The sequence below is a fragment of the Leptosomus discolor genome, chromosome 1 (assembly GCF_034619465.1).
Source record: "Leptosomus discolor isolate bLepDis1 chromosome 1, bLepDis1.hap2, whole genome shotgun sequence".
Classification (NCBI taxonomy): Eukaryota; Metazoa; Chordata; class Aves; order Leptosomiformes; family Leptosomidae; genus Leptosomus; species Leptosomus discolor.
The window spans coordinates 81646303-81672858 of record NC_141391.1 but is presented as its reverse complement, the minus strand read 5'-3'; the positions used below and the strand labels follow the sequence as shown (position 1 = coordinate 81672858).

Sequence of the window (26556 nt, the reverse complement as noted above, 5' to 3'; positions counted from 1 at the left end):
TTAAAGAAAGCCTCAGGAAGTCTCTTCATGGCACTAATTTAAGCACAAGCTTACATGCTGGTCTCTGGAATTCTGTTTATTTTGGTCTGAAAGCTGCAATACGGGCACTAGAAATGTTTATATCTAGTAAATGTAAATTCTACAGCAGTATCTTCTGGCAATGATAGCTGCGTTAAGGAAAGTAGGTGAGTCTAGACTCAAAAGCTGTTTGAGCAATACAGGCTTTGTAACATAGTGGTGACATTTTCTTTTTAAAAACAAAAAACTGGAAGCTTTTCCTTAGACACTGTCAATGTTCCTGCTCATTATCACTTGACAAGATTTTGGTAAGGTAATATGATACATTTTCTGGCTATACTTCACATTACCCCTGACGTCATAAGTCCTGAATAAAACATTCTATGCAATTGCCAACACAGAATTCAGGATATACAAATGGGATGTGAATTAAAATTTTTAATGTTAAAAATATTCTCTGAAAGCCCTTCTCTACTGGTATGGTTTTACTAGAAATACAAGCAAGCCAACACACAAAAACATCATCATGAAGGAATACTTTTTCAATTTAACAGCAGTTTTTCATTTGATGGATTAAAACAGGAAAATAAATTTCTCATGTGCCTGTATGCTCAGGTTTTTAATTTTGTTTCTTTTAAAAGGTTTCTCTTTCCTCTTTTGATCTCTCTAATTTATGTTTCTCAATTGTAGTGCCTCAGAAGCTTCCACTAATGCAAGCTAAAGCAAGTCCATCAACTTGTGAAGTAGGAAAAGAAAACAGCGTGCGCGCCGTGGTAAACGCACACATCGCTCCTCTGCAATCACAGAGCACAGGTTCTCTTGAGACCATCACCCCAAGCAGATGCTTAACCTCTCACACATCCCCTACAAAAGACTCTCCTTGGCTGACAAAGCAGTCTACTCATGAGCACACCACATCACGCACTTGTGACCGCCATGCCACCGTGGCTTCTGCTCCATCACTGAACTTAGACATGGGAACCTGGTCTGGGGTGTGTATGAATTCAGCATGGTGTCAGCCAGCCTTCAAGCACTGTTGGCAGCATCACCTCATGCCTGGTTTTGTGTTTGGGGTTTTTTTGGGGTGCTGTGGGTTGGGGTTTTTTTCCTACCTCCCCTGTGTTTGTGTTGCTTTAAATTATCAGGACGATCGCAACATGGGCACAACTGGGCCTCAGAAGTAACTAAACCATGCTTTTTTTGATCAATTCAAGACCAAAATATTTATTCCTTGATGCGCTATAGTCCAAAGAAAGTCTGTATTCCACTTCCTTTCTTCCACTCCTTTAAGATCTATTTACAAGGATTTCTCTACTCTTTCACCTCTTTCCCTAAACCTAAACTTTGGGGGTTTGGGGGTTTTTTGGTTGGTTGGTTGGGTTTTTTAACCACTAACATCTACTATATAATTTTCAACTGATGGAAGTAAAATAAGCCAAACTGAGTAATAATCTCTACTGTGGTAGCATGCTTAGGTCTGCATGACATTTCCTTGACAACGTGACAAAATAATACCATCCAGAAACTCACCTCCCCCAGTTTGGACAGCAGTCAGCTGTGGTCCCATTTCTCGCAGCACTTCATTGTCCACAGGGTAAGTGGATGCCTGAGATGAGCTTGTTCCTTGTGTATCATCATCACCCAAGGCTGCGGTCTGAGCCCTGAGCATTTCCAGGGCTCCTATGCTTGCCATCTCCTCAAAACCTTCTGACATCTGAGCCAAGGGAGAATCTCGAGATGCAGAGAGAAACGGGGTGTCCAGAGGTGAGCTTGGAGGGGACAACGATGACAAGGAGGACCGTGATGACAGGGACGCCAGGGACTGCGGGGTATCCAGAGACCTCCGCTGCTTATTGAAATTTGAGTGTCCAATGGGATCAGCATATGGCACATCCTTTGTGAGAGACTCGAAGGGAATTATGTCAAAGCGTAAATGCTGCCCGTAGTCTGTAATGCTGTCTGATTTGTCGTACTGTGGAAGGCCATAGATGTCTGTAAAGCTGACCGAGCTGAGGGAGCCTCTGCTGGAGGCCAAGGATCCTCGACTGGAGGCCAGGGATCCCCTGCTGCTGCCAGAGGACATTGTGAGGGTGCTAGCCGACAGACTACGGCAGGCCAAGAAAGAGAAAACAAACAAGACCCTCTCAAATACAATCAGAAACACCAGCACAGGCATAAAAATATCAATCCAGATCACTCAAGCAATTTTACATGTATTCTGTACAGTGACACAGAGAGATGATTTGGCATTTTAAGGTCTAGCTCGTGTCTCTTGCCCTGGTCTCAAGCACAACCATGACTGGAGCAGCACAAGTGACAACCAAATCAAGACCAAGTGCCTGAAGACAAATGGTCCAACAGGATGAGCCTACTCTTTCCTCCAACATGTAAGCGGCCCTAATTTGGCAGAAAAGAGGCCAGAGCAGGATCTGGATCAGTGGACTCAATGTAAAGCCAGGAAGGGTAGATTACCATGATCCAGCCTGAATTTATGTTAAGGATGGACCATAAACATATCAGGGAGAAAAAGTGCAAAGGGATTTGGAAAGTCCTAACAAACTGCTGTGTAAGCCTCACCCTCACAGGTTTTTCCAGTGCAAAATAAAAAAAAAAAAGACTTCAGGATTAATCCTATTCCAGTTCCTTTTGCGACTCTCAGACAGTTAGGGAGAAAAGAGTGTAAGTGACAGAGAGAGATGAAGTGAGACACAGCAGGAACTGGGCTTTTGATGTTGGCATGGTGTTGAGCTGAGGAATCCCCAGGAGCTGTGTCTAAAAAGGCAGCTGTAAGTGTGAATATGCAAAACATTCTGGGCTTCTATGTGGGTCTTAACACATTCTCATATTTAAATGGCAAAATTTTGTCATCTCACCAAGGGATCAAAAACTCCTCCTTTGGAAAAGGTACGAAAATATTAAAACCTCACTTAAAAGAATGTTATCTTCATACTAGTAAAACTGTAATGATATTACAACAGGTTTTAAGTACGTATCTTCTTTTAAGAAAAGAAGATAACAAATAACATTCCCAAATACACATAATAATCCAGCCCAAATAGCCATCATTAATACTATCATACACAGTCAGACAAGCAATCTGCAAGGTAATCAGCCCCCTGAGCTGGAAGGTGGGGACCAAGAGCAGGATAAAGCCCCTGTAATTCATGAGGAAGCAGTTAAAGACCTGCTTTGCCACCTGGACACCCACAAATCTATGGGGCCGAATGGGATCCACCTGAGAGCACTGAGGGATCTGGCCAAACCACTCTCCATCAGTTATCAGAAGTTCTGGTCAACCGGGGAGGTCCCAGACAACTGGAGGTTTGGCAATGTGACACCCATCTACAAGAAGGGCCGGAAGGAGGATCCGGGGAACTACAGGCCTTTCAGCCTGACCTCGGTGCTGGGGAAGGTTATGGAGTGGTTCATCTTGAAGGTGCTCACATGGCATGTGCAGGACACCCAGGGACTCAGCCCACCCAGCATGGGTTCATGAAGGGCAGGTCCTGCTTAACCAACCTGATCTCCTTCTATGACCAGGTGACCCGCCTAGTTGATGAGGGGAAGGCTTTGGATGTCATCTACTTTAACTTTAGTAAAGCCTTTGACACTGTCTCCCACAGCATTCTCCTAGGAAAGCTGGCGGCTCATGGCCTAGACAGGGGCGCTCCAAGCTGGGTTAAAAACTGGCTGGACGGCCGAGCCCAGAGAGTGGTGGTGAACGGAGTTCAATCCAGGTGGTGGCTGGTCAGAAGCGGAATTCCCCAGAGCTCAGTATTGGGACTGGTCTTGTTTAACATCTTTATTAATGATCTGGATGAGGGGATTGAGAGATCCCTCAGTAAGTTTGCAGATGACACTAAATTGGGTGGGAGTGTTGATCTGCTCAAGGGCAGGAAGGCTCTGCAGAGGGATCTGGACAGGCTGGATCGACGGGCCAAGGTCAATGCTATGAGGTTCAATAAGGCCAAGTGCCGGGTCCTGCCCTTGGGTCACAACAACCCCAAGCAGCGCTACAGGGTGGGGGGTGAGTGGCTGGAGAGCTGCCCGGCAGAAAAGGACCTGGGTGTGGTGGTCGACAGGCGGCTGGACATGAGCCAGCAGTGTGCCCAGGTGGCCAAGAAGGCCAACAGCATCCTGGCCTGTATCAGACATAGCATGGCCAGCAGGAGTAGGGAAGGGATCGTGCCCCTGTACTCAGCACTGGTGAGGCTGCACCTCAAGTACTGTGTGCAGTTTTGGGCCCCTCACTACAAGAAAGACACTGAGGTGCTGGAGCGTGTCCAGAGAAGGGCAACGAAGCTGGTGAAGGGTCTGGAGAACAGGTCTGATGAGGAGCCGCTGAGGGAACTGGGGTTGTTTAGTCTGGAGAAGAGGAGGCTGAGGGGAGACCTTATCGCTCTCCACAACCACCTGAAAGAGGGTTGTAGTGAGGTGGGGGTTGGTCTCTTCTCCCAAGTAACAAGTGATAGGATGAGAGGAAATGGCCTCAAGTTACACCAGAGGAGGTTTAGATTGGACATTAGGAAAAATTTCTTTACCGAAAGAGTGGTCAAAGTTTGAAACAGGCTGCCCAGGGAAGTGGTGGAGTCACCATCCTTGGAGGCGTTAAAAAAAAAAAAGTCTAGATGTGGCACTTTGGGACATGGTTTAGTGGGCATGGTGGTATTAGGTCAACAGTTGGACTTCATGATCTCAGAAGTCTATTCCAAACTAATGGTTCTATGATTCTATTTATAAAACTCCATCCAAATCATCACATTCCATAAACCAAACTGTATAAATTTAGTAAAAAAATTAATTTACTTGGCACACATACACAAGGTAAACTTTATAGATTATTAATATTCTTTTCTGCTGCAGTTAAACTTCAAACCCTGCTGGTTTTACATAACTCACCTTTTTAACTGGGAGTGTAAATACGAGGTTAAACGTGTAGCTTCTTCTAGTTGCATAAGCAAACAATTTCTCTTTTCCTGTAACAGTATCCTATAATTAAACAGATATTATTACTATTTTCTTCACTACAGTAGTGCTCCAGAAGTGCTAGGAGCTTTCCAAGCACAGAAAAATATCATTTGGAATATAAAAAGAAGTTTCACTGTTCAATGAAAAATTTTATTTTATGCATCTCATATGCAGCGATCGCAATTCCAGCAAGAACACAAGAACCAAGGCTTCAGCAGAATTCCCAGACAGGTGTTTGAAGTACATTTATATATCATTATATTTAAGCAGATGATCCAGCATTTTGAATACTAAGCTATGACAAAAATCTCTTGCTGTGACTTACTTTTTTGCCCATTCAAATAACAAGCAGCTGAATTACTCAGTACCACTGCCACAACCCAAATGGAATGTAGCTATAATGCTGTCAGTCTCATACACCTATAAGATATCTTAAATTCTGTATTTAGAGATTAGTAAAACTTCGAATAATATATTCTATCTATTGAGACCACATTTATTCTTTTCCTGAATCCAGAATTATAAGTATTCCTGGTGTCTTGTTTTTCCAAGCCCAATCACTGAACCCCAAAATAAAATCAGGGTGGTAATCTGTTTTGTGTTGGACGTTTGTATGTCCAGAAAAGTTACTGCTCCAGCCCCGCATTCACAAGTTGGCTGGAAATCGGGATTCTGACAGACAGTTTGGAGGAAGCAGATCAAACTTATTTGAGGGCTTCAGATCTTCCTCAGCTGCAAAGACAGCTGTTAGAATTCAACATGTTAAAGGGCAGGACAAACAAAAAAAATTATCAACAAAAAGGGAGTCCCTCTGGATAAAACAAAATGGCAGCATTAGTTTCACTAAATTTTGGATGGTCAGGATATGAAAAAAATACGTCTTTGTTAGCAGTAAAATCATAAATCTCTCAACTTCTTTGGCCTCCAGCTTCATCAATTCATATGCTGGCAAGGGGCTGTAGCACTACACTCCAGCAACCTCACTGCCCTCTGGGGAGGCTCCCTTCATTGCAACCATATGGCAGAAGGCTGCGCACCCAAGGCCGCGCAACACTGAAGCTTTTCTCCTGCTCCTGTAGCCTCCGGACCAGGTTATGGTGCAAGAAAGGCTGCAGCTCAGCTATGTAAACTTCCATGATCAAGGCACTGCACACAGGAACCAAAAGAACAAGACAAATTGATGCAAGAAAATCAACCGATTCAGAAGCTTGCAGGGGAAAGAAGGGGTATCCACACCATCTACTTTAAAAAACAAACTTACGAACCTACACTCGGCAGTGCTCAATGCTGTAATGTAGGTACCTGCACTAAAGGGCAAGCGGTGCCTCCAACTAAGGCTGCCAGCCAATCTTAACAAAAATAAACAAAAAAACCCACACAACAAAAAACCTCACACCAAAAAAAAAAAAACCCCACCCCAAAAAACCCTCAACAAAAAAAAAACACCTCCATCATACTAATTTTAAGTTAGTTCTGATCTGCGTCTTTAAAACTCAGTAACAAAACAGAACTGTTTTGCAATTATTTAAAGCAGAAACTTCTTTGTATTTCACTATTAAGAGAAAGCAGAAATAGAAAAGCAGAATCAGGAATGGTTTTGGTTATTCCTGAGCCTAAAACAAACAAACAAATAAATTAGGGCTACTAATAGTTAAGCTTTCCTCCAACTTGTTATACAAAAATAGAGTGCCCTTCAATATTATTGTAACTTCTACTTAACTTTTTGCTAGCATTTGAAATACCAAGTATCACACTGGAATGTTGGTTTCCACAGCATGAACTACATGGAAAAATAGCTTGGCCTTCTTGCCAAGGTAGTATGCACTACCTAACATAAGAGCCCAAAAACAACAAATAAAACTTACTATACTGCAGTGTAAAGTGAACACCCTTTTCTGTCAGTTTAAGCTGGAAAGCCAGTGTAAAAATACTGCAAAAATTGCAAAATATATGACATTGATCTGTAGGCTGGCTGTGAATTTTCTATTTATTGCCTGAATTTACTGTCCGAACTAAGCCTTTTCAAAGGAACTGAGGTTGGTTCCAAACCAACTTATGTTGCAAACTTACATATGGAAAGCACTTGCAAATATTTTAAAATTGTCTTAATTATGTAAATATTAACCTTTATAGAGATCACATTAAAGCTGGTTGATGTAGTTTTCCTCAAGTGTCAAAGCTGGGGTTTTACCACTATTTAAGAGAAGCAAGTCTAGGAAACAAGAGCAAGTACGTTCTCACTTTCACTGGAAGCAATCTATGGTAACAAGAAGAGGTGAAGAGGTTTTGTCCATTTCTTCGGCTACAGGAAAAACTAAGCAACTTTGACATAAGCATAGTGTCTCCATCAATATGGTTTGGACATTGTTTGGTTTTACGTATAACTTAAATATCAAGTTTTCAAGAATTACATTGTTTACTGTGTTCTCTGAATGTCAGAGTTGGGATGTGCTCCCACTGCTGAGACTGAAAATTAAAAGGAAAAATTCTATACAAAAGGTAGTAAAAATATAACAGTAAAGTTAAATGATTACAAGGCAAAACCAAACATAGCAAAAGATCTTTGTCCTGATGTGTTTGGCAACAAATATTACTCCACTGAAAAATAACAGAAAAAGCTTTCACGATCGAGGCACTGTTAGTCAGGTCTCAGACTGTATTATCAGACAATACCACTCAGACTTTTTCCAAGCATCTTTTGTAACCCTATTCTGATCTCTTCTTCCTATTCAGGATTTTTAGATGAATGGAAGTGGAACTAACTAGTCAACATGACTCTAACTCTCCTTCAGAAAACCTGAAGAGAGACAGAATGAAATAATAGCAGTCAGGAGCAATCTTTTCCTTTTTTGAAAGCAAATTACTCTAGTAACATTTTTTTGGTTGGTGTTTCTTAAACACAATGAAATTCCTTGTTCTTCCTTTTGAAACTGCCTATATGGATCTTACCGTAGATATAAATAAATAAATTTTTAAAAAGATTTAAGTGTCCAAACCTTTCAGTGGCCCCATGAGCAGACGTTGCTCGAGCCCGCTGAATTTCATCCTCCAGGCGTCTTTTTTCTTCCTCCAAACGTGCAATGTCTTCTGGGGATCGTCTCTGCTGACTGATGAGCTGCAATTCCTGAAGAAGAGCCTCCTTCTCTTTGATGAGCTGAAGTCGGTCCCTGTCCGCTTCAGCCATTCCTGGCCAAGATTCATTGTCTAGCAAGGCCAGCTGCTGTTGTATATTCGAAACTCTTTAAAAGAGGATAAATATATTTCAAAACACAGAAGAGAAAGCTGGAGACAATTAAGAGGAAAATACCAAAATGTGAAGCCTGACTTTTTTTCCTTCTGAATTTTGAAACAAGAAAATTCAGAGGAGTTTGGAAGGATTACCTGTTTCTGGTTTTGCAAGCGGGTTTTTTTGTTTATTTCTTTGTTTTATGTATTTTTAAAACACTAAAGAACTGCAAGTGCTCCTAAGCATGTAGCTGTATAAGAACTACAGTGCATTTATCTACCAGGTGGACAATATCTGTCTTCACAGCTTTCTCATTTTGTAATAAATCAATTCATATTTAGGAACTCTTGAGTTTGCTGTATGTACAGCTGATGAAGTTGAACATCCTTTCATTCCTCATTCTTCCACTATCAGAACTTAACCTGTGATTTCAAAAACACAGTGAGAAGCTTCACGGGAATAAAGGGGAGATGCTTATCTAGTGACAATAGGTCTGTCTATTCATGTCTCACCTAGCAGAAGAATGGTTCAAGGGGCTGAAAATACTAGGCAGTCCTGATCAACAACAAAAATTTAAGAATAAATAAGCTGTTAGTAAGACAAAAATACAGGTCTGAAAAAAAGATTTACTGGTTAAACAATACAGGTGGCTTTAGATGGATCTATCAGCAAATCAAGCAATTAAATAACGTGATTTTTTTTATAGTAGGCTTTATAGCCAAAAGTAGTCTCCTATATCCCAATATGCTGAATCCCTACACAAAACAACAGTTTTAAGAATAACTCTACAGTTGACATTTTAAGAAAATGTTCGGCTAAAACCAAATTTTGAACTCTTATAAATATTACAAAGAAGCCCAAAGCTAGAAATTTCACAAGTGTTTCTTTTGGCAAAAACAAAGGTTATATAAGCACAACAGGGAGAACACCGACTGCTAGGTATTTACGCTTGTCTTACAACAGGCAATTTAGACACTTTAGAATGCTACAGTTAAAATGAAAAGTAAATAAGAGAAAATCTAGCTTTCCGATTTTTGAACATTCAAAAATAAACAACTGTACAACAGGTATGCAGTTGTACACCTCAGTTTCATCTTCACTTTGAAACGGTAACATTCAAAGGTCAGTGCACCACAAAAGATTATCACCCTTTGAATAAATAAATAAATAAATAAAAGCACATTTAAAGCCATCCGTAAGAGTGGGTATGTGTTCATTCTTTTGGTAAGTTAGTTTAAGTGCTCTTTTTTCCAAAATATCTGGTGAGGAAGAAAATAACAAACAAAGCAAGGTAAAAGCATGTAACAAGCAAACAGAAAATCCACAGAAGATCCATGGTGTGATAACATGTGTTTAAGAACAAAGAAAAGGCATAGACATGACAAAGGTAAGGTTTTCCCCACCTAAAAGAAAAACGTCATGCAACATTTATTTCATACTGACATCTGGAAAGTATTTGGCCATCTTATTATCAGGGGAAGGGAAATAAAGTATCAATATAAGTAATTTTGCAATGACTGCATTCATGTATGAATAGGAATTTCACCGTGAATTTTGTCAAACAGATTCACTTCCCCCTTAGGTTTCATTTACAGCAAGTACAGAACTTGGGTATTATGTTACATTTTAGTCTAAAGCAGAATACTTTATCAAGCCCTTCAATACCATTTCCTCCCCCTTGCATTAATAACCAACTTCCTGCCAATAGCTACTGAAAGCACCATTGTGAATCGATACGTATAGCCTACATATTTCATGCCTCAGCTATCGTGCATTAATTCCAGATGCAGCTTCCTGAAGAACACCTTGCCACATCGACCAAACGTCAAGGCCAGGAAGAGCAAGCAGAGTAAGGACCCTTCCTCTCCCCTGCCCTGGCTGCTACACTGTTAAAGATTCAGTAAACACTCCTGAAGGCGTATGTACAGCTTGATTTTCAAGTGCTCAGCGCCAAATGAAACAAATGGGGACTCAAGGTCCCTTCAACAGAATTACAGAATTCAGGTACAATTGAGTTATCACAGCTTGGCGAGCAAGTGTGAATCAGATGAGCCCTGGCAACGTATTTGAGTAACCATGTTCATCAGCTCTTACACAGCTTGTGGATGAAAGAAGATGAAATGTGTCTGACGAAATCTCCGGGTTGTTTTGTATGACAGCTGAAAGACTGACCCTCTCCTTCATTTTAACACTCACAAATGTTTCGCTAGCTATTTTTCTAATGCAGGGTGAGCTGGTTAAGAAGCTGACCATAGGAGCAAATAAATGCTAATACAGGCAACAAGGAAGACAGAAGTACCAGCAGGCAAGAGGGGAAGGTGGGATCCCCCCTTTCAGCGCTAGTTACCCACTGAATCCACTCAGCTGTAGAGTAAAAACAACACCCTCAATTCAAGAGGTTTTAATTGAGACTCTTTAAGTTTGCTCAGAGCACATAACTCCCTTTGTGTATGACACTTTGAAGTTCATTTCCCCCCCTCAATTTCTGTTACAATGATGCTTTGAAAGTTGGAAGTTGTCGTACAGTAACTTAATTATGCTGTTCTTAAAGGGAAAAGTTCTACTGTGGACAAGATTTATATCACTGAAGAGTTCCAAAATCTGATTAGGTATTTACTTTGATTCCCTTGACACTCACTCTTAGCATTTCAGCTAGCTCTTCTTGTCTCTATGCTTTCCCTTTAAGTAAAGAAAAAGCACCTACATAATGCAGGAATCTGTTGGGAAGGGAACTTCAGCACCAATAAGCCAGTTTTCTGCAACCTGTATTTCCTGCAAATGAATCAAAGTTTTCAGGGAATTTTGTTGCTTGCTTTCCACTGAGGACTCCCTCTGTATGGTAAATTGTTCCAAAAAGCTACCAGTGATAATTTTTTTTTTTTAAATTTATCTCCTTGGCTAGAAAACATCCCTAAGGCTTTTATGGTCTCACTCACTCAAACCTAAGAAAAAAATATCTGAGGAGTCATGTTCAGTTCTGCTAAAAACATAATAAAATTTTTCTTAAGCATGTTCCATAATTGCAATTTGTCTTCTCCCAACACAAGCTTTTCTTCCCAAACACATCAAATGCATAAGTAAGCAATTTTATTGTGCTTGTCCATGCCAGATTTTATACCTGTCCTACAGCAGCCATTCTCACTGCTGGTACGTTACAAAAAAAAGAGCTAGTTTGTGTTTTCAGACTCCATGCAGATACTCACCTACCTTAAATACCCACTTAAATAAATCAATGACTTGACATAGATTGCAATTTTAAAAATATTTAGGATCCTTTATGAAGCGCTGTTTTTCAAACACATTTTTCCATCCAACTGGGTATTTTTTAAGATACTACTTCTTGAGTTCTTGAGTGTAGTCACTGTAAAAGAGTACTTTTATCTGGCCTAATGCCAGATAATGAGGTCCCTACAGATAGAGCAATTTAACACGTTCCTGGGGAAAAAACAGTTAATTTTGAGCCATCAACATTCCAGGCATTTTGCCCATTCCCATCCTTGCATAACAAGTGCTGAGGAGCTTGCATTCCACGCTCGAGTAGGTGGTATCAAATGACTGGTTTCCTAGGTAGGCAGTCCCGACTTGCTGCTTATTTCAGTATTTAAAAATTTCAAATGGAGATGAATATAACAGCTCCTGCTAAGCAGAAAAGCAGGAGGGGCACAGATGGGATGACAAAGTTTTAACTTGGTGATCTTAAGCAAACACTGATGCGAAATGGCAAACTTGCCCTGAAATGGCCATACTAATGTAGCCAGAACGATGCCTAGCCCAAGATAATGTAGACATGGCATGAGGGTGGAGATCAGTACAGCCAGTAGTTTACTACACAAACTACATCTCGGGGGCAGAAAAGCATGTATTTTCAGAATTTACAGCATGTCTGAATCATCATATATCTACGCAGATCCACCTAGACAAAATAGGGAAATCCTTCTGTCATTGGAAATATTTGGTGAACCTAAAAGATTCTGTTAGCATCTAGAACCTCATTTTCAAGACCGCTATCTGAACCCAGCACTAATGAAATTATACTGCTGAGGTGGAGAACATTTCAGTTTAGAAGAGGTTATTTATTAAAATATAGCACGAGAAGTGAGATTAAAGTAAAAAACCGCCACTTTTTGTGAGAGTCTGACTTAGAATTAACCCCATGTTTAGACAAGATTTACTCAGATTATGAACAAGACAGGTGTCCCAGGGTGTGAAATACTCCGAAGCAATACAAAGGTCCTAACTCATGCTCACAAAAGGGACAAATTATGGGTGTCCTATAGCTGGCACTTCCTCACCTACAAGCTCTGGTCTTTCTAGCTTAAACAAGTTCTTCAAACGTTGAATTTTCTAAGGAAAAAAAAAAAATACACGCCTACTAATGCCTAGACTTTTGGGTGACATAACAGACCACTCTACAGCAGAGGCCTTTGGTACCTGTGGAATGGGAAGACTGGTGGGGACAAAATAAAGAAAAAAATCCAGTTATGATCTGGAGAACGGTGGCTAAGATCACACAAATAGGCAGAGATAGTGAACACAAATCAGCTCAGATTACTTTTTTCCTTAGGATTATAATGGGCTTATAATTGGACCCAGTTCTTTGCCACACTTCATGTAACAGGGAACTTCTCCCACGTGCAATACCCAGAGGAGGTGGTTTTGGTACTGAAGACACATAATGAAGGGTGTAAGAACTCAGTAATTTCTGATACTTACAGACCCTCTTGAGAGTGGATTATGATTTATACCCAAAGAGGAGAAGGCTGGAGAAAGGGGAAGAAAGAAACGGAAAGAACAAGAAGCTGGAGAACTCGGCCAAATGCTTACAGAATTTCTCCACTGTGTCTACTTTGGCCGTTCCTGCAAGTATGTGCCACTGTGGCTTTGGCGAACAACACAAGTACGCTCTGTAGAATATCCAGCCTTCCTGGCAGCCTGATTCAATAATGAGGAGGTCTTAAATTGGCTTAAGACACTCATGAAACCTTTAGAGTCCACTGGCATTTTGCAGATCAACTTAGGTATCCACATTTAGGAAAACTGCAAAGCCTGCTAAAACCAGCGGAGGGGAGGAATTAGTATTTTCCCCAACTCACAGGTAAACTGATATAATGAAAACTTTAAAGACAGTACAAGAGCATGGCTTAGCTCCCTTTATAAACCAAAGAAAAAGTTTTATGTTTAAAAAACTGACGGCAGGAGATTTAGGTTTAAGTGAAATGCCTGAGCCAGGTATTTATGTGATATCAGACAAATTACTTCATCCCTAAATCAGATTTTCAGATTAGTTAGCAGAATAAAGCATACAAATCCACCGAATTTCACTAGAAATTAGGCAATTATACCTTGAAACCTGACCACACAAGATGAATTTTAACAGGAAGATACTTGACTGTTATTGTATCAGTACTGGAATGTTGCTATCAATACACAACCAACATGTATTTTGTCAGTACAAGCACAAATTGCACTGTGCTAGTGCTTTTAAAAGCCCAACTGAAAACTAAACTCGGTAATGAGACAAGTTTGCAACAAAGTAACTATTCAGCAACTATTCTGGAAAGAAAGAAGTAACATTCTTAAAGGGAATGTGGAAATATTAATCATAGCCGAAGAGGAGGCTTTTTCAAGGCTATCATAAATCTGTTGACAGGCATTTATGATTAAAAACAATTGAATTGAAAAAATAAATCTCTGAACTCAAATGTATAGAAGCCATAATGAAATTACTGGTTTTGCACCAAAATTAGATAAGGTGGTTGAAGACACTTGGATGTATTAGTTGATTAAAGTCACCTACCATGAGATTGGATTATTAAAAACACAAAAAAAACCCCACACAGTTAAAAATTTTGGTGCTTCTTATTGGAGGGATCATTTTTCATCTATTGATTAATACACTTCACAGGATATGAGGCACTGTAGAAATCACATTTTGGATCATTTGCTTATATACTTCATGTAGTCATTATACTGAACTGCACAACTTAAAGAGTTATCAAAGAAAAACAATTTGCTTTTGATTTCTCCTTCTGTGAAACAGTCTATTCAGAAAAAGTGCTTGAGGGGTATACTTTCCAGTGTGCAAATGCTTTCATGAGAGGTGGTCTCACTGAAATAGCAACTGAAACTAAAAACGGTATTTATCCAGGCAGCTTGGGGCTGTCTGTTCAAAAAGACCGTCCTCCCTCCCTCCTGCTTCTCTGGAAGGCCACACTGACAGATCTGAGAGAAGACATTTCATGGAACTAAGGTACAGTTTATTTAAAAATAATGGGGGGTGGGGGTGGGGGGGGTGGGAAGAGAAGAGAAGAGAAGAGAGCAGAAGAAAAGTGATTGAGCCTCTCTTCAGCATGACTGGCAACTTAAAAAGTAGAATTTACATGCCTCCTCCCAGAGCCTGGATCAGACACAGGAGGGACGACCTCTTCCCCAGCATGCTGAAGATGTCAGAACCCACAGCTCACAACATCTGAAATACCCACGGGAAAAATTAAATTGCAAATTATCCAACTTCCTTCCAGTGGGAAGCTGAAGGGGAAAAAAAGCTGTGTGAATGTCTTAATTTACGCAAAGGCCAAACCACTCGGTAGTTACAGAGATTTTTGAATGAGGATTTAAAATCGAATACTCTTTTATGAGGGAAGAGAGGTATTTTGGGAGTATAAGCCAACTTTTCTACTATCACTGGATCATCTCCTGAATTCGTCAATATCGTTCATTCAGAAATCCCAACACTGTATTTCCTTCCTCAGACATCATATAGAGAGAACATGTTCTTATTTTTAAAAACTTCTTTACTACATAGGCAAATATTCTGCTCGTATCTAGAGCTGTATGATTTTCTGGTTAGTTTCACAAGAGTGACTAAAATACAACACACTGGCCATCAGTTCGTGTGGCTTTTCCCCTGCTTTCCTTTAAGGGAAATACTTTAAGGGACATGCTTTTCTCCTAGGGTGTATTTTAAAAGTCTCCCATTAAAACTTGTAAATAAGACAGTTTGGCTGCTGTACTTATTTGCTATACGTTTCCACAACCTGTTTGACAAGCAAGCAGTCATAATATACTGCTTTACAGTTGTGACATATTGTAGCATTTTAATTTTCTACTTTGTAGATTTTAATCCATCGCAGCACATTCCGTCACCCACCCTGTGCAGTAACAGTAGATATTTCACCAGCCAAGGGAGAACGAACACAAAGATATTTAGTAGAGACAAAAGCCCTACAGAAATGCCAGCAAGCTAAGGGGAAGGAATGCATGATAAATGAAGAATGCAACCACAGAGATAACTGGTAGGGGCAATGAGCTTTGTGCAGTTCCACTCAAAAGCTGAAAGCTGATTACTTCCGTACAACATACTGGGCAGAATAAGGCTACTATTTTAAAGCAACTAACATGCTTTTGCTAAATAACAGACCATTGTCAGAGCTGCTATCCCAGGACAGCAAAACTACCCTTACTGCAATTAGTATTCTCTAGTTGGAAGGTTAGTTACCCAGATTTTCTACACTTCATTAACATCAAACCCCAGCTCACTTCTGATGTTTAGAAATCCTGCATTCCATACATAAACAAATGTTCAGCATTTCCAGCAGAGCAATGCTTCTGCTACTAAATAAAAAACATTAAAAAAAAAACCCAACCAAAAACCAACCAGCCAACAAAAAACAAACCATCCCATGACTCCACATTGCAATATTACACAAGAGAACTGTTTTGAAAAACACATAGAAAAGGTAAGTCAGAAAACGGAACTACATTTAATACAATCTTCAAAGCACCAGTGGCCCTGCTAAACTAAGCAGTATAAAACTAAATTCTATCCTTCTTTCAGCAACTGAAATGAATGAACCCCTAAATTATCACTGGACTATTAAGTGCTAAGGGTTAAGCCTGACCAAATAGGACACTGACAGGTTTTTGGTTTGCCCTTTTTTTTTTCCCCAATTATTTAAGCTTTATTAGGTAATAGTCACTGGTATTCACATGCAGTATTTTATAATGTAGATTTTCATTCCAGTTACAAATCCTGAAGATTGAGCTGTGTACCTCTAACACGCTTGCACCAATTTAATTTTTTTTTTTAAGCCTGTATTGCATCCAAATGCGGGTAAATTTTCCAAAAACAACTAAATGGTGAATTGCCTATAAAGCTTCCAATCCCTGCCAAGACACATGACAGCATTACGGTTTCCCTCAAAGAAAAAGTGACTATAATATGAAGAGAGAAGGGAAGAAAAAAAAAAAAAAAACCAAAAAACAAAAGAAAAGGAGGTAAAAGTATTAAACTTTTTTTTTAACCCTTGTTCTGAGAGATCCAAAAAATTGGCAAAATAGACAAAGTTGAAAAGAAAAAAAAAAAGACCTTAACTTCAAAAAAAATTAAAACCTAAGGTTTTTCAAAGTTAACTATGTAGAATCTTTTAAGTGTCAGTCAGTTCTAATAAGAGAATGTTCTATCAGCACTAAACAAAATCATCACAAGTGCATAAAATTACTGTGTTCAAGTTATCACCTATACCCACACTATTGTCCTGAATATGTTGCAAATATTTTGAAAACAATGAGGTTAAATGAGGACCTGCTAAACTATACTAGTAGGTAGTATTTTTAAAATAGTACTGAACAAGAACAGATCACTTTTACAAAGCCACAAAAAAAACCCACTGCAAGTTTGACCTCCACAAAAGAAATACTTACGATAAGCAATTAGATTACAGGACTTAGTGAAGAAATTAATCTATTCAATTCAAAAATATTTTTTCGATCTCAACATCTATTTTTATGTACCCTTTTGTTCAGCTCTGAACACCTTCATTTATCTCACAGGAAGTTCTGCATTCTTTCTTCACACTGAGTTCACGAGTTCAGTACACTGAACTTAGAACACAGGTATGCAAAGCACCGAATATACTGACATACCAGGCTGGTCAGTGTAAATTTAAAGACTGTTTATATTGAGGTTTGAGCAGAAGGGGGAAAATGTAAAACAGTTCAATTAAACGACTGCAGTTTTGTGTTTATAGACATGTAGAATGGGGCTGACATTTAGTTTTATCTCTGCAAACAAATACAATAATCTTGTGATAAAGTCTTACGTTTACTTAAGCTTTTATTATCTGTGAACTACTCAATAGTAAGCAAATTAGTCTTCCTAAAGACATTTCAGCTAGGAGGCTGATTCCAGTTCTACTTTGAAAACCACAATCATAAGAGTGAAAATAAAAAACAACGTATTTATTACCTTTTCTTGGCCTCTTCATATTGCCAGTTCAGTCTCACTTTGTCTACAAGTCTTGTTTTGTCATCAAACCCAAACTTTTGCAGAGTTGAAGAGCAAGGAGAGGGAGAAAAAGAAAGGGAAAAATTAGAATTTAAAAACACTCTCACAAAAAAGACAGTAATAAATTAGTCTCACTTACTGGATTCACTAAAAAAACCCTCAATACTTTAAGTAATAACATAATAAAAATCAATTTTATGCTTTAGAAATACAAAACTGGTTTACTGCTAAAAATACAGAAGAGCCCTCTCAATAAATCATGAACCTGGAAATCAAGGGTTAGCAAATAGGATCACTGATGAAAGGTCAAAGCTTTTCAATTCCATCCAAGCCTAAAACATAAAGAGTATTTTAATTGAAATATTTTACTACTTGATACAGCTATTTTATGGATAGTTTAATTAGAAGTAATTCAGATTACATTCCCTCTACTGTGACTTGTTACCCAGCACTTAGATCATTAGTGTGTTTTAAACACTATTACAATAACATCACCCGATTCTTGAACCAGTCATAGAACGCACATTTATGCTACAACTCCTACTGTCCAGTTTCTACAGCGACTTCTCTCCACCTTAGGGCATCAGCAGTTCCCCTCTTCAGAAGTCTGCATACAGAGAAACCCAAGTCCCTGTTTAAGTGCATTGCTGCACCTCTGGATTACTCATCTAACTCCTGCTTTTGCTCTCTTCATCATCACACATGTGAAAAATCCACCTCTTTTACTCACATTCCATTACTAATGATTCAGGAAAACAACTACCATAATTATCTAATTTTATTTCCCTAACAAAAAACCTATACCTGATAAACACAACTCTGTGTTTGTCTTAGACAGCATTCAAGGTATACTGTGAATGGGAAACACTGCTATGTTCCTTTTAGTAATTCAATTCGGAATTCAGTAATCACATCCATCACCAGTCCGAAAAATGACATCCTAAAGGCACCGTCTAGCTAACGCACTGAAAGACAGCCAAGTGTTAGCTAAGTTTTCTTAGATGCTTTAGGAGCGTATCTTCTCAAAAACACAGGTTGCCTCTTCTGTAGAGGCCCTCTGGAGACATCCAGCTTGGCAACTAGTCAGCAGTGAAAGAAGACAATAGAGGAGAAACAGGATGACAAAAACCTACAATTAAAAAGTTACATAGTTCAATAAAATTTTGTAACCAAACATGGAGTAACATCCAAACTACAGTATTAAAACTACCAACAGGTTGTCGTCTTGCTTTGCTGTCAATCTCATCCACAGAAGCAAATGTTTTATTGCTGAAGAACAGCTAGGCTGCTACAGCACTAGTGCAAGCCAAATTTTTATTATTTGGAATACACAATTTCATTCACACAGAACTATTTCCAAGGAATGCTAGTATGTTCTTCTCAAATACCATATTTAAAGGCATATTGAAGCACAAAGGTATGACAGATTAGATCAGAAGCCTTGTTAGTTTTCAGGAAAGGTACTCTGAAACTCTAACAAATACTTCCCTTGTCTCACACAGAGGACAGGAACAGAGGTCTACTCTACATCCTTGACATATATGAACAATGATGACAAACATGATAAAAACAAGATTTTTTTTTTTAAATATACACATCCATCATTACTACCAGAATACTAACATCTTACTGTTGCACAATCAGGACTCTACTGCAACTTCAAGCAGGCTAAAGCATTTTCTTCCTTCCTGCATCATTCCGAGTACCAGTAAGTCAGAGCTGATGACGTGAAGAGAAGAGGTCCACGGACACCTCAACAAGAGCTGTTACTCAGAGGTGAACCTGTGGTCACCAAAGTGATGACATGGGAAGTGCTCTGCTGGGCTGGCTGAGTCTGTGAGCTGATTTTACCTGTCTCTGACCTGCCAGCACGCCGCTACGTCCCTGTGCCACACTCAAGCAGCAAAACCACAAAGCCCACCACTCACAGGCACTGCTCACACGCTCTGGAAACAATAAGCAAACGCAACTCCCTCGCCACCGATACTTCTTTGGATTTTGTGTTCTGCTACAGCCAGCACCTCTTAAATTAAAACAGGAAATAACAATGTATGGCTGTAGTACAAAAGCAGCTTATTTTCTACAGCAAACGTTTCGCGTAGGAACGCATACCTCTCCAGTGATGTCAGTCTGAGAACAAGCATCGCAGTGTTGTTGAGGTAAACAGGAGTCACTGAGCGAACTAGAATTGTGCTGGAGATCCTGCAGGGAATCTGTAATACAACAGCTATTCCTGAATCCATCTGTTAATTTGGCCAGGCTCTAGAGGAGAAGAGATTTTTAAAAATAAAAATAAGAAAAACTGGGGTTTGTAATTCTTTTATTAACAGAAAACAAAGAAAAAATTCTATTTTAGAAATGTCAGGTAGCTTGCCTATAAAGAGCTGTTTACAGAAAGTAAAATTCATCGTAGTGTTACTAACATTCAGAAGTTTTGCTTTGAAATAAACCTCTCCTTTTAGAAGATGCATCTAACAGTCAACTGATTTTGAATTATCTGGTTTAGACGTATGAATGTTTTAGGCCTTGTATGGCTTACAGTTCTTCAAACCTAGCAGCTGTCGACTTTCAGGTTAGCTGATAGGGAAGACAAATGTGATTCACCTGCCCTTTTGCCATCTTCTGCACAGGTTACATTCCTCAGCCACTACCGCTATCACATCCAACTTGATGAATACCTTGCATTGATTGTATTTTTATGACAGCTGATTTCACCCTTCTGCTCTCTTACCCAAGGTTCACATAGTTAAAGAGACATTTTACAGTTTGGGTTAGGCAAGGCACATCTCTCAGATGTCTAGACAATGACACAAAGTGTGAGGGTAAAGCAAAGACCTCAAGCAGTCTTTAAGGGGAAAGGAGAGTAAGACAGAATCACACTAAATTACAATAACTTTCTCAACAACACAAGCTTGGTTGGTAGGCTCTTAAAATTCCTTAAAAAAAAGATAAAATTGTTAATTTCACTTTTATTTTCTGATTGTGCTTTCTCTCTTTTTCCAAAATTACAGCTAATGTAGTATCAAATAACAAAACCACTGTGCAGGCTGTCATTTATGATAGAGACCTTAAGTATTATGCATCAGAAGAACATTAAAAAAAAAAGACGACATTAAAAACAATCAAATTCTATCCCCTCACCAGAAGATAAAGGACAATCAAATTATGTGAAAAACACTTATCAGAAATTTGAAGACCTGTATCAAGTTATAAATCATAACATAATCAAACCATTTGGTTCTAAAAATACACATAAAAACTCTCAAAACTGCTTGTTCCACTGTCTGAACTACAGTCGGAGACCAATCTGAAGCACTGCATTGGGAAAAGGCTGGCCCTCAGGAATCTCAGTGGCTGTGACAACTGGTGATTTGCAACAAGCCCCGGTTATTGTCCATATCCAATTACCAGGAGATTTCTCGGTCTTCAAAGTGCAGTTTAAAAATGGTAACATATCAATGCTGCATTTTCTTACAACAAATTCAATTAATGGAGTCAAGAAGACAAACCTGTGTAACAGCAACTGGTTGCTGCTCACAGAAACAGCAAGACCACCTTGAAGATGAAGGCGTCCGGTTTCGGAGCCTAGCAAGCATCCACAGGAATTGCAGCAGGCCTGAAACTAGCCAGAAAAAGCAGGTTTTTTCTGGTGGCCTCCATTTCCATCATGCACAGTCCATGCCTTTGTTCTCATTATATCCCTGTCCGTCCCTCGGGCCTGCCTCCACTAGAGATTAAAAAAGGGGGAAAATACTCAGCCTGGTGCAGGATTAGCGAACAAGTGGGCTCCCTAGCCACAAGAGCGGGGGGCTGCCCTCCCTGCCACCACTCACACCACACATGCTTTGTCTTCTTTCTATTAGGCAAAGGCAGGGAGAGACATAGGTACACACCACGTGTCGGAGAGCACATGCTGCTCCTTCTCCTGTCTCCGTCTGCTGGTACTACAAGGTCTGAGTGGGGCTGGGACTTTGTGCTCAGCACTGGCAGGGACAGAAGACAGTGCAGAGCAATGCCAGACGTGCCAGCAGTGGGACAAGGCTACTGCTGCTTGCCTCCAGAAGCTCAATTTGTCTTGGATCTCCAAAAAAGCCAATTCTTCTGCCACCTCCCAATTGAATCATGCCATCTTAGTATGAAGGACAAACAAAATAGTTTCTTCTCAGTCCTGAGACTGCAAAATTCAATTTCAAGTTACGTTGCTGAGAAGTCCCTAGGTAATGTCCCTTTATCCTCCAAGACCTGCTGCAAAATGAACTGCTCTGTGACATGACAAAAAAAAAGAGTGTCTTCCACTTCATAAAAATTGAAAATTGCAGACGCCTGTCTCTCTTCTTTAAAACTGACTGGAAATCATCCAGTCCCATCAGTCTCCCACTGTACAGAGGATCAAGATGGATCCCTAATGGGTTTATAACATGGAAATAATAATTTCAAATCCTAGTTACACAAACATCAAACATCTAACATGTCCTCTTACCCAGTAAGGCAGAGCCAGTCACAGGAACAAAAACTGATGATTCAAAAAGCCTGAGGTTTCTCCCAAATAAGCTATGTCCCATCTGGCACCTTTGGCTAACACATATTATGTTACAGGCATATGTAACACCAAAGATCTGATGCCAGAACTTAAATATAAACATCTATACTTTTGCCCATATTTCAGCTACTTTATGCACTCCTGGTGTGCTCCTGACACCCTCCAGCATCTCCTTGGCAGGTAATGAAGGGCTGCTTGGCTGCTGGCCAGGCTCCCTATCCGGGTACCATTGCTGAACCCTGGATACTACTAAATTACATAGCATTTGGCAGGCGTCAATCACCAAGTAGCATCACCTTACCTTAACTTACATCTATGTACAGAGGTGACTATGCTCTAGGGTAAGCATAAATGCTTTGAGTCTTTCTAGTTGGATGAGTGAAAACACAGCCTCCAGCAATCCTAACAAGTACAACATGAGTTAGCATACTTCTAGACAGAAACAAAGTACACAAACCTCTAGTAATATCCTCCCCAGCTATATGGAGGAATCCATCTTTCATCTGGTGTTTATGGATTGTTTATGGCAATGCCACAGAAACTGCCAGACCAGCCTATCGTATGGATGTGAAGTTCTAGGCACACCAGCCCAGACCTACCCAAAAAGAGAGAAATGCGCACTGCCACCTCATCACTGTCCGTTGCTCCCTGATTTGGGAGCTCGCTCCCACATACAATTTCCATGCAGTTCCTATCTAACCTATTTAGCCTATCTAACTGGTAATGAAAAGAAAGGAAAAGAGAAAAAGAAAGACAAAACCCAAACTCCAATGCTTCCTAAGGATAAAGGACAACATTTTAAAAGCATATGCACATACTGGATCAGAAACAAAAGTATGAAAGGGATGGGGGGGCGGGGAGCTGCTTTCAGGAACCTAACCGCACTTTCATTACTCAATCTTATCTAAAAAAGTTCGCCCACTTTTTTGGAGCGGTGACATTGCATATTTGGCTTTATTTGTAACCACAGCACCCAGCTTAAATCTGACCACCCTCTCCTTGCCTCGTCAGCCTTCTCTCCCACATAACTCAATCCAATTATCATATTTCTATGACAGCTACAATTTTCCAAGCACCTACACAAAACTGAGTCACTCCTACTATGTTTAGTTCTGTCACTTACACTTGCCAGATTTAAATTAAGAAATAGTATGAAATTGTCTATTTCCTTTCTCTGAAATAAACCCTTATCTGTTTACATGATACTTTAAACTCCTCTATAAACAGCTTTCAAAACAAAAAGTTTTTTATAAGAAAGCTTGTCTTACCAACAGTACCTTTAAAATGTAGCATTTTTGAGGACAAAACAATTTCAAAATTGATAGGAAATTAAAAATCAAATTCTGAACTCACATAGGAAGACACTTAAAAAAGACTTGCACTTGTTTGACAAAGCTAAATCAATTCATAAAAATAATTGTCAATTAATTATAAAAAAGCAAAGCACGGAAAGGTTTGGTGACAATCAAACTAATTTAATTATTTTGGGTCAAAATTTAACAAACTATCAAGCAGAAAGCTGGATATTTTTGCAGAGCACAGTAAGTTCACAGAAATACACAATTTTTACAACTGTAGGTCTTGTAAACTACGGCATTCGATCCCTTATTACAACTGCAACAAAACACGCAGAACTGTTCCTGTGTGGAACAACTATTTTCTAGGGTCTCCTGGACTGATACGTCTGTTATTGGATGCTATCACAACACGTTGTCATTAATTACAAAAATGATACCTCCTAGACTGATATTTCCTCCACATCACATACACCCATGAAGAAGGATGGCAACACTTTTCATTTTCATTTCTGTCTTGTGCAACCTCTACATTCTGGTGCTGCCAGCACTGCCCAGTCCTTCATGCTAAGGTTGATCCTAGACTTCTAACTTGCTGAACACAGTATTTAAAGAAATTGCAAGTGGACTTAAAAGTTGGTTTAACAGATATGATTTTCAAGGCATCTCAATGTTTACAGCTGGATTTAGTGGCACTGAGGACTGAAAATGTAAGGAAAAGGGGGAAAAAAAAAAAAATCTAGAGGAGGAGTCAAAAGAAGGCCAGTAGTTAAGCTGTTCCAAGATCTCACACACAAGTTTTTAAATTACCAGTTAGTTTCCTAAAATGTGCATCACTGCATCCATGAAGAACCGCCTTTCTAATCGTTTCTTGCTAGCCAGGCATGTGGAAGGCTGAGAATCACTTTAAAACTTGGCCAACACAAAATATCAAATATGTTAGAAGTTGCCAAGGCAGAAACTTTTCATAGTGACTTAAGTGTTCTGTCTACTTGAACAAGGATTTGTGGTCCTGACCTGTGGTCCAGCTGACCTTTGGGTAATGCTTTGGAGACGGAATAATTGTATAACTATGGAAATTCATTATATGTAAGTTACAAGCTACCCATATCATTTAGCAATTAAAAAAAAAAGCACCAGCAAAACACTGCTGCGGGGAAAACAGAAAGGAAATGCTTCAACACGGTCCCAAAAATTTAGGTAAGAAAAATGCCTTTTTCCACACAGCAGTTTGAAGACTGGGTGAGGAGAATTGTCCTTGTCACCTCTCTGTATCTGCAGCATATTTGGGCAAGTCCCTGTGGTGGCAGAGGGCAGTGGCTCTTTGATCACATTAACAACGCAGACACAGCGACTGAGAGCTTGGAGCAGGATGTAGAATCCATTCAAAAGTTAGATCACTACTCTGGCATGTATCTCCCCTCGATCCTCATGCTCCGATCCGTAAAATAATTTAAAGCTTGCATGATGGTTTCTGTATCCACTGTATTTAATCATACTCCCTGAGGGGTTTGTGAGAACATCTGAAATTAACGTGCGTCTTGATATGGCTATGTAAGAGGAGAGTTTGGGGCAAAAAAAGAACATCTGACAAACTGCGGCATAGTGATGTCGAGATCCAGTTTTGTTAAATGCTTACAAATAAAAGGAAAAACATGGTACACTAACAGGTAAAAACATTTTAGCACATGAGTTCTCAGTCCTACTTCATTATAGGTAATATAAAGAGACATTAAACAATATGAAAAACAAATACTGTAAAACTTAATTTTTTTTTTTTTAAATGCAGCATAATTACTCCATAGAAGTCTTTGATATAGTCAGTAGTGATGGAAAGCTATAATCAATAAAGACATTGATCTAAATGCAAAGATAGTACATTATCTAAGACAAAAATACGAGATGCATAAGAAGTCTGGTGTTCACTGTATAGACAATGACTTACCTCTTTCGAGCTGCCACCCCACTTTCTTATTTAAACTTGTAACCCCAATGCAATCACAAGAAGACAGAGGTAGGTTATTACTTTTTAGCAGCTATTTGTTCAGTAGCATATTTTTTACCTGCATAAGGTCCTGCCTTTCTTTTTCACCTGTGCATATAGCTTTCTTTATGGTTCGAAGTTCACTCATTATAGCTTGTGCTTCATCCAGCCTATAGTTTGTATGAGCACTTGACATCTTACGATCAATCCTGTTGAAAAGATTTAAGACAAATTCAGGAATTTTCACATAATTGGAAAGTGCATAGACATTTTAAGACCTCTTATTTATTCATGTACCACTTTCTTTCCAGGTATAAAACAATACTCTACTTGGAATTAACACAGCACTCAGTGCCAAGTATGCTCCAAAGACAAAGCAATGCAATTAGCTATTCAGGTTCTTCAGAACCAACAAATTTCCTGGTTTTAATGTCCTAATACAGAGCTTATTTACAGGCAACGTCCGTGGGCTATTTCACACCACAAAAGTAAAATCAACCCAAAACTAACACAGTAATAACTCAAAAGATAAAGATATTAGCAGTATAGCTGTCACATTTTCTATACAGCATTACACAACATCTCTTCCAGGACTTCTATCTGATCTTGCTCTAGAAGTTTCTAACCAGGGAATTTCATTTTCTTGGGAAGAAATTCTTCATTTCTAAAATTTTATGGCAAATACTTGCCTGACGTTATGGGCACCTTTGAGGATCTTTTCTAGAAGACATCATCATTCCATACTAAGGGAAGTCACACGGGACCACGCCAGAAGATTTCAAATGCAAACTCAGCAAGGGGCACAAGGGCTACTCACTACATCAGGTTGAAGCTCTACTAAAGTTTCCATCTTTACAGAAAAATCTCTCTTCTTAAGTGGGATATCCACTTTCTGAGTTTTCAACTTTTCTTCCAACAGTTTGCAACAGTAAAGGAAAACAGATCAGGATGCAGAATCCAGTGTATCATCTTGATAATTTCCTTTGATTTATAAATAAAGAACAAGACCAGAGACTCTGCAGAACCTACTAGAAGAACCATTTGGTCTTGAATTTATAACAAATGGCTATGGGATTTCAACAGACTACCCATGGCAATTAGTGAAAATTGTGTTAAAATCCTGTTAAAACATGAAAACCTCAATTTTCCTGTTAATCTAGCATAGAAAGTGTGTATACAGAAAAAAAGGTGGTATGTGTAATAGTCCCTAAGCAATGCTATGAGCAAACATAACCAGAG

At 39.4% G+C, this 26556-nt stretch overlaps 1 protein-coding gene across 2 annotated transcripts in view; it reads right to left on the bottom strand.

Moving 5' to 3' along the window:
* WWC3 (WWC family member 3) overlaps positions 1-26556 on the bottom strand; it is a 103807-nt gene that overhangs the window by 23170 nt on the left and 54081 nt on the right. For both annotated transcript variants that reach the window (XM_086460457.1, XM_086460393.1), the window contains exons 6-11: positions 25397-25526; positions 19611-19760; positions 17460-17533; positions 7983-8225; positions 4918-5007; positions 1549-2123 (exon numbers count right to left, since the gene is read on the bottom strand). In XM_086460457.1, coding sequence (XP_086316583.1) covers positions 1549-2123; positions 4918-5007; positions 7983-8225; positions 17460-17533; positions 19611-19760; positions 25397-25526 — 1262 coding nt within the window. The remainder of the gene's footprint in view (positions 1-1548; positions 2124-4917; positions 5008-7982; positions 8226-17459; positions 17534-19610; positions 19761-25396; positions 25527-26556) is intronic.